This window comes from Dermacentor albipictus, chromosome 7, assembly GCF_038994185.2.
Source record: "Dermacentor albipictus isolate Rhodes 1998 colony chromosome 7, USDA_Dalb.pri_finalv2, whole genome shotgun sequence".
Classification (NCBI taxonomy): domain Eukaryota; kingdom Metazoa; phylum Arthropoda; class Arachnida; order Ixodida; family Ixodidae; genus Dermacentor; species Dermacentor albipictus.
This window is the reverse complement of record NC_091827.1, coordinates 19,762,944-19,775,140: the sequence shown is the minus strand read 5'-3', so window position 1 is coordinate 19,775,140 and position 12,197 is coordinate 19,762,944. Positions and strand designations below refer to the sequence as shown.

General features: G+C 47.6%; 1 protein-coding gene across 1 annotated transcript in view; it reads right to left on the bottom strand.

Moving 5' to 3' along the window:
* Window positions 1-4,155, bottom strand: part of Sos (Son of sevenless) — a 57,668-nt gene extending 53,513 nt beyond the window's left edge. Inside the window, exon 1 of the mRNA XM_065424728.2 lies at window positions 3,619-4,155. Coding sequence (XP_065280800.1) covers window positions 3,619-3,714 — 96 coding nt within the window. The 5' untranslated portion in view covers window positions 3,715-4,155. The remainder of the gene's footprint in view (window positions 1-3,618) is intronic.
* Window positions 4,156-12,197: the final 8,042 nt, after the last annotated feature.

The window sequence follows — 12,197 nt, the reverse complement described above, 5'->3', positions numbered from 1 at the left end:
GTACGTTACTATAAGCTTGCTTCTCAATGACTGCCTTATTTATCACGGTGCAGAATGTGCCTAGATGGTTAGCGATGTTTCAAAGGCAGCAGCAGTGAAACACAGGACATACAGTGAGGCAGATAACTTGGGCAGTATTTTTGACTACACTTATTTCCAAAAGGTATAAAACCACGTTTTCCTACAGGACTTCATGTAATCACATTTTTCCACAGCGCTTCATGTTCCTTTACATATGTAATAGCAGGTCTCTCACACTAGCTCAATCATACAAACGCTAAAGTGTTACTGTGTGTAAAGATTGCCAACTGCTACTAATCACTGTCAATCAAATATATATATATATATCAGCCGCAAAGTTCATTCATTCTTCATAGAACACCCGTGAAAAAGCAACTTTTTATGCCTCTCTCTTGTTGTCAGTGCAGTGCTAGACTAGACTCTCACCCCTAGTTATTATGCAGTGGCCCTTATCAGACACCCACTATGTATGCACCTTGGTGCACCAACCATTCACAACAGGTCTTGTATCCCAGTTGTTCAAACCACTACCTTTTTTATCCTCGCGTCCCCCGAAGTTTATGCTAATACCTTCCCCAATTTTTGCGACACCTTACTTGCTAAACCCTTTCAACATGACAATGTAAAACTAAACAGGTGCAGTCACGTGCAATATGAGCTGCAACACGGTGCCTGTGTTTGAAGACACTGGAAGACTACACAGCGGCGCAGCACACGAAAAATTGGTTTTAGAAATACCAGTAATAGAAATGCTGTTTAACTCTCGCAATCATGCTCTACTACAACAGATGCATGAAAGCACATGGTGTACCAGTGGCACCACATCAACACACACGGGAGATTCAGTATCAGACACGAGTATGCTTTACCTAATTGTAGCTTATGAACATACCTCTTCAGCCAACTGCATTTCTCCATTTCACAAAACGTGACAGTTGAGAATAACCAAAAACACTCATTTAGCTTCACAGAATGCATTGAAAGCTCAGTGCACCAACCTAAGTTTTTAAAGTAACTCATTTTATCTAGAATTTATCAGTGTTCAAGTAATCACAAGTCTATGGCACATGCAAGAACACACTGTGCTACCTTACGCATTTTGCCTCCCAAAAGTGAACGACGTTTACCACGCTCTCCGACACAAAATGCACTGAAAATCCCCCTCGACTGCCATTCACTGCTACGAGATAGTAACGAAATCAAACAAGCAGACAAGCTAAGACGTGCATGCAAGCATGCTGCTACATCTTGAAACCATAAATAGTTGAAAAGCTGTGCAAATGGGTGTCCTGCATGTCATGAAACACATTTTGGCGATAATTTTAACGTAGGAATCGCCCAGTGTCAGTGTCTCGATCTTGCAGCATGCGATCTCGGCCACAATGCATTATTTGCGGCTGCAGTCTCTGCCTGCCGAGTTGACACATTGTAATCAGGGTGCCGCCCACCCCAAAATTACAGCCACGAGAGTTTCACAAGGTCCCCACTCTAAACCCCAAGGTAGTAAGTCCCTTTAGTAATTTTTGTACGGAAACTCTATGGGCGCTGGGGCTGTGACAAAAGAGAGAACGGCTCTTGAGTCCAGCATGGGAGAAGGCAGGAGATTTAAAAGTGTAGCATGCATACGCAAATGTGGCACTCGAACAAACAATGGCACAATTTTCACTAGGCACAAGATGAGTTCTGAAGGCTAAGCACCATTAATTGGATGTGCCAAATCTACTACCACCAGCCAAAAAAAAAAAAAAATTAAGCATCCATGCAGCAGTGGATGCAATTGGCATGGAGACTTGTGGCAGCATTGTGCTTGGAGGTATTGCCTTCCTTTGAAAGTATGCAGTGCTTCTACAGCCATTAGACTTTCTAAAGCAAACAAAACGTTTTTGTCAATGGTGGGAGCTGAACCCCACCATGGATGTGCTTTCACCAGTGGCAAAATGTCTTTTCTTCCCTTTTAGTCAATTGATTAACAATATAAGAATTACAAATTTGAACCTTAACCTTTAATGATATGGTTAAATAAAGTTCATTTTCCTTGCCTTCAGTGTTTGTCGAGTATTATGGCAACAACACCAGCAATATGAAACGGGACTGACAGCGACCACCATAAGCTGAACTACTTTAAAGCAGCTGTCTTTCCACAGAGTGTAAACAAAGCAGGTTGTCACATTAGTGCTTGTATAGCTACCATGCCCACCAATGCACCTGTGGTCACAACGCTCGTAAATTTAAATTGTCAGTGCAACTGCAAAGTGCACATGCACCTGAGATGGCCTGTACGAACTGAACAACATATGCATGCTGACCTGGAAGCATCAACCACTACTGTTCATTCCATGGTCAATGAAAGGGCTTCCCTTCCCTGCTTGCATACCTCCACATGAGCAGGTAACCATGCATCCAGGATGAAGATGTTATTTCTTTTCTCACTACTTTTACCAGCATGCAGGCTGTGATCACAACCACAAGTCCCGACGTCAAAATTTGCGAGCAAAGGACGAGATGGCTTTCAGAAATTTGATAGACATCTGTAATTGGGGTTCAGTTTTAAGCTCGGCCACTTCGCATTGATGCATCATGTGCAAACGTTTTTCCTTGCAAGCCAAGGGAATGCAGCGATGTGCTAGGAGGTTGAAACACGAAACAATGGCAAGATATTCTCGCCAGCATAGCAACAATTTACACTACTGTTTACATATGGTGCTCGTCTGGCGCAAAGAAGCAATTCAGTATATTATGGTCTAAGAATAGAAAGGTTATACGACTAGTGATGGTCGCAAATGGTAATGCTAGAGAAGCTTACTAGTATACGAGAAAAAAAAATTTTTCTTGAATGCACTGCGTATCAAAACGAGAGCATTAAATAAACCGTAGAACACCTTTCTAAACGAAATCACATCACGACATCCGAATTATCTTAAGTGCATTTACACGGCTATTGCTCCAATCCTTTACAGGGAAGTTCCTTTTCGCATGTGCAATCCCAAAGGTTGCATTTGCGCTCATGGATACTTGCAGATAGAATTCTGATAAGGTACGAGGCCTAAATGCATCGCCAACGGGCTGCGATAACACTTCGGTGTCCGCGCAATTGCTACACCGTGCGACGCAAGAAATGAAGACGCTGAAACCCTTCTGCTGGGCAAAGAAAGAAGCTCAATCAAGCGAACACCGTGTGACGAAAACTTATCTCAAGTAACATACATGAGGCGCGACCGTTTGCTGCTTAGGATGGACGCGCGAGCGGCGCTCAGATAAAAGCCCACCAGCAGTTTTTTTTTGTCAGTGAGAAAAAACGGGTTCCGCTGGTGCCGACGGTGTTGTCAGGCGCGATGTAGCAGCGCAAAGTTTGCGCCGCGCGTGCTCGGACCGGACAGGGGTGCCAAACAAGGTTGCGCCCCGCGTGAGCTCGCAGTGCAGTGCACTTGGCCGTTCTTTGCGCCGCGCCCGTTGAGCCCCTGCTCACGAACGCGCAGCTGGTCCGGGGCGCGCGCGAACAGCGCAGTGACCGCGGGTGCACGCGTGGGGGACCATGCGGGGACGCCGAGCCGCACGCACAGCTGTTCGGCGGTTTCTCGCGGCAGCCGCTGCGCTCACCTTCTTGAGCGCTGCCACCAGCAGACCCTTCCACTTGGACGCGATCTCCTGGCCGTCTAAATCCAAGTTGGAGTCCGCGTCCCGGACAGAAAACATGTCGCAGGAGTCAGAAGCTCGGCGGCTGCTCCATGACGGCCTCGAGGTCGCGGCCGCGGGTTCGAAGTCGCACCGACGGTCTGATTAGGCCTAGGCCTTGTTGCTGTCTCGAGCACGGTCGACCCCGAGCGCGATAAAGCCGAAGGGTGCGGCGGCGTTCTCGCCGCTAGCCATGGCACGCCTCGGTCCGATCTCTGCATAGGCTCCACATCACCGTGCTGTGTCGGCAGGCTGGAAGCACTTCTGTGTACGCTTCCCGCAATAAACACACAAACACAAAGCAGATCTCTGCGCGTCCCTCAAGATGCAGCCAATGCAGCGGTGGTGAGGAGGGAACGCTTGTTTCGCTCTTTTGTACTTGTTTTTGAATACATGCAGGCAATCAAGGTTTGCCGTTGTCTACTCCCCGAGCCGGAGCCACACTAGCCAGACGAGAAACCGGCCGTCGATGGCGCAAGCAAGCGGCCGGTCAGGATCGGCGTCCGAGAAAATAAGTGGTGTCCACATCGCACCCCTGGCAACGGTTCCTGCAGAATAATATATCCTGATCTCAAAGGCGATACTTTTGCAGGCTCCAAACAAAGTTATGACGTCAATGCTGCCACATTTTAAAATTACTTATGGCAGTCATGACGTCACAATACTTATTTTTTATATGAGAAAGAAATTAAATTTTCCTTTCTCTAAGCTCTTTTGCATGCTTTCGATAAGGTGTGGTACTTTCGCGCATAAGAGAACTCCCGCGCGACGGCTGTTGCAGCCGTCGTTGCAACAACGTATGCAACGGCAGAACGTTTCAATCTCGGAGGCCATGCAAAAGCTTTTGCACACTCAAAACTACGAACTGTTATGAAGTTGGAAAGTGTTTAATGAAAATATAAGGCTTCATATTACTTCTGACGTATTTACTTGCAGCAAGAATAACATGGCGCAATGGAGAGTAGTTCATAACCTTTGTTTTTAGGGGGGGGGGGGGGGGGGTGAGGAGGCGGGGGCTCGTTATGATGCTGCGTCCCATTGGTATCCATTACTCTGAAGGCTGTCCGGGGTGCTGCGGAGAGGACATATGCGCACCAGCTGGACACTCTAACGAACGATGTGGCGACGTTTCCACTTTTTTAAAAGTTCTAAAGCGATAACGTTTACACGCAACACACTTCATGACCACACGCCACCAACGAAACATAGCGCCGGGATGGGAGCATTGCGCGAAATTTGAATCGAAGATTTGGTGTAGGTAGCGCAAGAGAAACACTTGACAAATGGAAGACACGGCGGAACACGTGCCCAAGGTGCACGTAACTTACGCAGACTTGCCTTTGTTATAGAGGTATCTAATGTGTTGGTAGAGGCGGAATAAAGGCAAGTGGGAGAGGGAGGAGGAGGGGGGGCTTCCCCTCTGGACCCGCTAGTGTCGACAGGACGGCAACGCTATGCTAAAATTCGCTATGAGCGCGCAAAGTAGCGTTCTGAAGCTTTTATCATTCAATATATCCGCGACGCATGCGTAAGTTATCCGTCTACTTCACTTCTCCAGAAAGAAATCGAGTTCCTTTCAGCATGAATTCGCCAGAATCACACCGCGTATTCTTTCCTGTTTTTGACGCGTTTTGTGAGACTCGACTGTATATTTCTTCCACCTCAGTAAACACCTGGTTGTTACTTCAGCACTGTCGTATGTACGTCACCTTCGTGATGTCACGTCTTCAGTGCTGTTTTTTGTTTCTTGGAAGGAACATATTTCGAATCTAACACGCCCAGAGGCGCCATAGACGCCAAGCTTGATAGCAGTAGCTTCGGAAGTGGGCGGCAGGACTAAGTTCTCCCTTTTTATAACCGTCAGCTTCTGTTATCCTTAGGCAGCAGAGACCCAGAAGTTAAAAAGAGTCCGTTTTTTGCCACCATTGCTGACGGTACAACGTATTTGGCAGGTGACGAGCAGTTCACATTGTGCTTGTGCTGGGTCGAAAATGATTCGCTCGACGTTGAAGAGGAAATTATTGGACTGTATAGCCCTCCATACTAGAAGGATGACACATTGCTCATGGTCATAAAGAACGCCCTTCTTCGTTTGGGTTATGATCGGAGCGCTTTACGAGGTCATTGCTTTGACGGGCCGCTTCACAGGCCTTAAAAAGAAGGTGAGTGACTTTCAGTCGAAGTCTACATAGAGTCGAATGCCTTTACAACGAAGTACTTAGGGCCTCCGAGATCATTCGTTATACAAGTCACTTCGTAGTGAAGGTCGCGCACAGCACAGCTCACAACAAGATCACAATTATTCCTTCGTTACGCGGGTAAGAGCTCGAGCGTACGAGCACTGCGCCAGTCATTCCTAAGATCTGACCCTACAGGAAGTTGGTCGAAGCAGCAGGATAGTTGCAGGAGCGCTCTTCGTTTGAAGAGGCAGGCACGTACCAGGGGGGGGCGCCCGGGGGGAGGGCTGCCCCCCCCCCACCCCGAAATTAAGCGGCACATCCCCCCCCCCCCTTGCCCGCCCACGCCACCACTCCTCATACACATTCCTAAAGCGCCGACAAATCAATCTATTCGGCGGTCAAGATTTTGCTGCCTTTTACAGCGAAAGCTATGTATGACTAACTTTCCGTAGTTTTTTCGGCGTCCATCAACTGAAAAAATCATCATGTGGGCCGATCCTGGTAATAGTGCAGAAAGGGTCGAAGCTCAATGCCACATACACCTGTGGGCTCGGGAACCTTTAACGCGTCCTTCGGGATGGGCCCTCGGGCTTGGTGAAATAACAGTCCGCGGGTAGCATACGCTGTTGTGAACATTTCAGCCAAGTTCTGCTGTCGTGCGCGGTCCGTGAAGCTCGCAAGCGGAGCGCGAAGTCACCTTCTCAAACGCTCTCGTTTCAAAAACCCCATGCTCCTCGCTCTTTTCTGTGTGCTTTATTTCGTCATAAAGCACACTCCAATACGCGGCTGCTATTGGTCGCGGCACTCGGCTACACCGCGGCCGCCGCGAGGTGCCGCCACGAGTCCAGTGGCTAAGCCATAGAGTTTCTCACTACATTACCTAGAGGAAAATCTGGCGCTGCTACGCTGTGGTATGCATGGGAATGCCGCACTGCGGCTCTCTGAGGACAGCCGCGTTTGGCTTACGTTTAGCGCGGCATAGGCGCCAAATCGGAAATTTGAACTGCGCGCCCCGGTGACGTCTCCGCCGTAGCCTTCGCAGTGAAAGGCATTGGAGGAGGAAGGGGAGCACAGCTGAGGCCGTGTTTGATTGCCGATAACTCCGCTTCTACTGAACGCATTGAAGTACTTTTTGCGGCAAAGCGGTTCTGAAATAGCCTATTTTCACTTCAAATGTCTTAATCCACTTCGATAAAAAGTGGTTCGGGCCCCTTTGATGCCTGCATCACCTCCACCGCGAGTAGGCCCGGTATGGCACTATCTTCGGGATCGGCCCACCCCATCGGGATGCCTGCTTCACCTCCACCGCGGGTCAGCCTGGCATTGGACTACCGTTGGGATAGGCCCAGGTATGGGGAGTGCTTAATGCCTACTTCACTTCCACCGTAGGTCGGCTGGGTGTTGCACCATCTTCGGACCGACCTGCAGCGGAGCTGAAGCACTTTGCTTTTCGCTTGAGAGGTTTGACTGTCGTCAGTTTTCGCTGTCATTCTGTCTTCACAGAGTGGAATCGTTGCCAATTTTTTATGCGAAGCATACTAGCCGCACAACCACGCTCTTCCTTGCTGCGCCGCGCGCGGCCGCGTAGCTACCATATGACGTCATAACAGCTGCAAAAGCGGAGACTCAACTCGTGCGCTCGCTTGCGGCCGCGTAGGTACATAGCCGGGTCTCAGCTCGTGCGCTCGCCTGCATGAGTTGTTTCTTCGTCTAGCCGAACCAAATATAGCCAAGCAACAGCAGTTCACCAGGCTAAACAGTGGTTCAACAACTAAAATAAAGGCTAGTATGCTTCGCATCCTGGGCTTAACCTTAGCTAAGCCACAGCCATTTTTTTCACTCCTTTTCGATGGCGGTAATTATCGGCATCTCCTGAGGTGTGAAGGAAAGTTTTCTCATCAATTCGCTGGCCGCGCGATTAACTCGAGATGAGTTCAGCTGTCATCATCTATTGGTGCAGGTCGAGGCATTTCTCCTTTATGCCTCTCTCACTTTCTGTCACCATCTATTCAACGATCACGCGAATCGCTGTTGCTTCATTAGTACAATTTCTTTGTTTAGACTGATCCATGGACCAGGAAAGGGATTCGGTTCTTAGTCAGCTGGTCTATATGCTCGTGGAACGAGTAGCGGCCGGAGAAAACGACAGTTGCGTTTATCTTTTTCTTTTGCTTCATTATTTCCTCGAGTGACGGCTCGCCATGATGCTGGCAGATCCTGGGAACATGTACCCGCGATATTGGTGAGATAAGGCGGAAAATAAAATAATGCGAAACAGCGCCCCTCATCAAACTCCGCAATAACCGTTAAACTCATAAGCAACATGAATGTTCTGCGTTATCTTGCCTTGTTTTTCCCTAATTATACAGCACGTTTCGGGCAAAATTGACAACTGAAAACGAGAGTCGCAAGCAGTTTAGAAATTAAGCGATCTACTAAGGGAGAGAGCCAATTAAGGCAACAGCCAAACAGGAAGAAAAAGCAAAAATCAACCAACTTAGCCGTTGTTTGCGAAAATATTTATCGATCAACATCTTATTATCTATAAAGGAAGTAGAGAAAACGCCGCCGGTAGTGGAGAATAATGCCGTGTGTATTGAATCCTGATGTAGCCACTTCTCTGCTGTGCTAATGTGGATGTTTTTCTAACCTTTCGGCGGCGCGCGCAGCATGTCTACAACCGCGGCGTCCTGCGCTCTAGCGGTTGTACGGGGTTGCCGACCACGCATCATTACGCAACTTCCCAAATAATAACGTGAGTCGGTTTTGCCACTTGGTAGAGCAGTAAATGAGCTATCCAAAAGAACTGTGATTGTTCCACAAACATGTATTTCTCTATAATTCTTCCAGAGCTAAATAAGAAAACGCAACTCGAAATCTTTATTTTACAATTTCGCTTGTTTACTTGTTCTTGGCAGTGTTCTTCGTGCACTTTCATGCGGGAATCCCTTTGGTGTGGTTCCCTGCTCGCCAAGTAAAACAGATGTGTATCTCACAGGCGTACCTGTGAGATACACCTCAATTCAATTCTCTTTTGCGGGTTTACGCGTCTTTATGGTGAATGGTGAGCATTATTCACATTTGTGCTAGTAAAAGTACCTCCCCCCCTCATTTGCACAGAAACGTCACCTTGGGTTATGCGTTATGAGGGCGTGAGCGGGGCTTCACTGCAAACTTAAGTTGTATCCGACTGTAGGTCAATTACTTAGAGGGGACCATGATCATGACGAGGAAACTTGCAGGAGAATAAAAATGGGTTGGAGAGCATACGGCAGGCGTTACCAAATCATGATTGGAAGCTTACCGCTATCATTGAAAAAAAAAGGCGTACAATCATTGCATTCTACCGGTGCTAACATATAGAGCAGAAACTTGGAGGTTGACAAAGAAGCTCGAACAAGTTAAGGACCGCGCAAAGCAGCATGGAAAGGAAAATGTTAGGCGTGACATCAAGAGACAGGAAGAGAGCGGCGTGGATCAGAGAGCAAACGGGGATAGGCGATATTCTATATAGATGACACTAAGAGAAAAAGAATGCAGCTGGGTAGGCCATGTAATGCGTAGGGCAGATAACTGGTGGACCATAAGAGTTACAGAATGGGTGCCGAGGGAGGGGAAGTGCAGTCGAAGACGGCTGAAAATTAGGTGGGGTGATGAAATTAGGAAATTTGCAGGCGCAAGTTGGAATCAGTTGGCGCAGGACAGGGGTAATTGACGACCGCTGGGGGAGGCCTCCGTCCTGCAGTGGACTGAAAAATAGATTACCATCATCATCAAGCCGATGTTCCTACGATGAATGTTTCCTGGGGAGGGGGGGGGGGGGCATTCTATAAGGGTCCACCTAGTGGACTGTCCATTTCGGCCGTTGCTGATTGGATGCATGCCGTGCGAGCGAGGAGGAGACGAGCGGCCCTAGCCAATCGGGAACGGCCGAAATGGACAGTCCACTAGGTGGACTCTTACAGAATACGTCCCCTGAAGTGTTAAATTATTCCGACAATAATAGCTACGTGATTTCGCGGATTCCTGTCCAACAGCTTTGATCATTAACAAAATTTTTTTTAGCCAAGCCAAGCCAAGTACTGAAATACGAAACGACGCTTCTACACGTGCTACGCAGTTCAACGCGTTGCCCTAGCCAACGCGTGCGTTCTTGATTTCCGAAGCATGTCGTATCTCGAAGACCTGAGCAAGCTGGAACAAAGGATCTTTACTCGCATGCGTGCTCATAATTTCGGGCGCGTGCGGCAGTAATCATGTGCGCCGCCATGCAATCAGGGACGCGAGCACGGTTTGTTGGCTCGCACTTTACTTACTAACGTGCTTACAATAAAGCGCGAGAGCCTATGATAATATACTAACTGCAATTTTAAGCGATAAGTATGCGATGTTTAATAACACACGGCTTACGTACGGTAATCTCACAGACTACATCCGAAGTACCAAGGTTTTACCGCCAGTTGGCGCAACTTACTGGTTTTTGACACTTTCTTTGCGAATATCAAAGTATAATTACTACTCAAATTGTGAACAGCTTGCTCGATCTACCATTACTATAAGTGATGGTCAGTTCATTTCCATCAACGTCTCACAAAACATTTTGGCGCCAGTTGTCAGTCCCTTCATGGGATACTAAATGAACATATTAAATTAGATAGATAGATTATTCGCCTAGAACTCTTATCGTCGTCTTCTGTGCGCCATGTACTAAGTGTTTCTGCGAAGACTTTAAGTAGCTTTAAAAATGGCCTAGATAGCACAATTCCAGTCCTTGAGCTGGTCTACCCGAAGAGGCGGACTAATTAAGAGGCGTAATCCACTAATTAACAAAGATGCACTAATTTAAGTTTTAAACTAATTGCTTTACGTCACATATGGCAATTTAAATATTTAAACTCGTGAGACTGCAAGGCATATCCATTTGAAAAGAATTATGTGCATTGCACCATTTCCGACATATATGCACCATCAAACTTGCTGTAGAAATGCACTGTCGTTCTATTCTTTAACAAAACGTTGTTTTACGCATTGAAGCACAAAAGTAACTGGATCGTGCGCCGTTGTATTTCTTCGCATAGTTCGGGATGTATTATATCGAAACTGGTGTCATCCTGAGAATTCGTTTCAATTGGTCGTATACATTGCGAACTGCCGGGCTACAGCTTGTAAAATGCAACATGTGATGCGAAGTAACTAGTTAAAAACTGCATTATGGGCAACCCTGCGCAAGGGTTAAAACTGTGATATCTCCCACAGATTATCTTTAAAGTTTACTTAATGTCTTCACAGAAACACCCGGTATGACTTTCTTGAGTAACGAATTTCATCCGAAGGTCCCGCTGTTACTCCCCAACTGGAATCGCCTGCACCAAAACGGACGAATTGACGCAATACTCACGTGACCTTCCTTTCTTCCGCTGCCTGCGAATCTGCTAGAGCTGACGTCACATCAGAGGTACCATGGTCCCAAACAGGCGGCGCCACTCCTATTTTAAAGCGAAAGCTTTATTGGCCGTGAACTTGCGATTTCGTCGTTGCGGTGCTCCAAGGAGGCACATGACGTCACCACGCGCGCCTCGCCGCGGACATTAAAGCGAAAGCTTTACTGGCCGCGAACTTGCGATTTCGGCGTGGCCGTGCTCCGAGGAGGCACATGACGTCACACCGCATTCCTCGTCGTTGCGTTCACCTCCGCTCGCTTCGCCAGCTGCGTCGCATGCCTGATAACATGTCGGAGGATTGAAAAGGAGAGCTCCCGTGCACCGCAACCACAGTTGAGGCGGCAGTATGGACGGCGACAATTCTGTTAAGCAGGAAGAGGCCTGGAATCGACATCGGAACGAGATGAACAGAAAACGAATCGCCCAGGAAACAGACGAACAGCGCGCCGAACGACTGGCTAAACGCCGCAACATAGCTAGACAACCAGACTAACCTGGACTTGCAATCATGATTAACTAAGGCTAACCATGCTATGCCTTAGCTTTCGCTACGTATATCCTGGCATAACCGAGCTAAGCCACTGCCATTTTTTTTCCCTTTTAGCCATTTTCTCGCTTGCAAAAGCCCTGTTCTCGCTAGGAATGACGAATTCGTTATTATAGAAACCCAATCTCTCAATGAAGTACCACTTAACATTTTCTTATAGCGTACCTTTAAAGAGCCGATAATTAACGACGAAAAAATCTAAGCGACCCAAGCAAAAAAAAAGTTAAGAAGCTTGACAGCATCCGTCACGCCACCCCGTTTAAAAGGTGACATCAACAAATGCATCCCTCCACGTATAATATTTCCGACGAGGCCTGGTGAGGAGCCCTTTAAAGA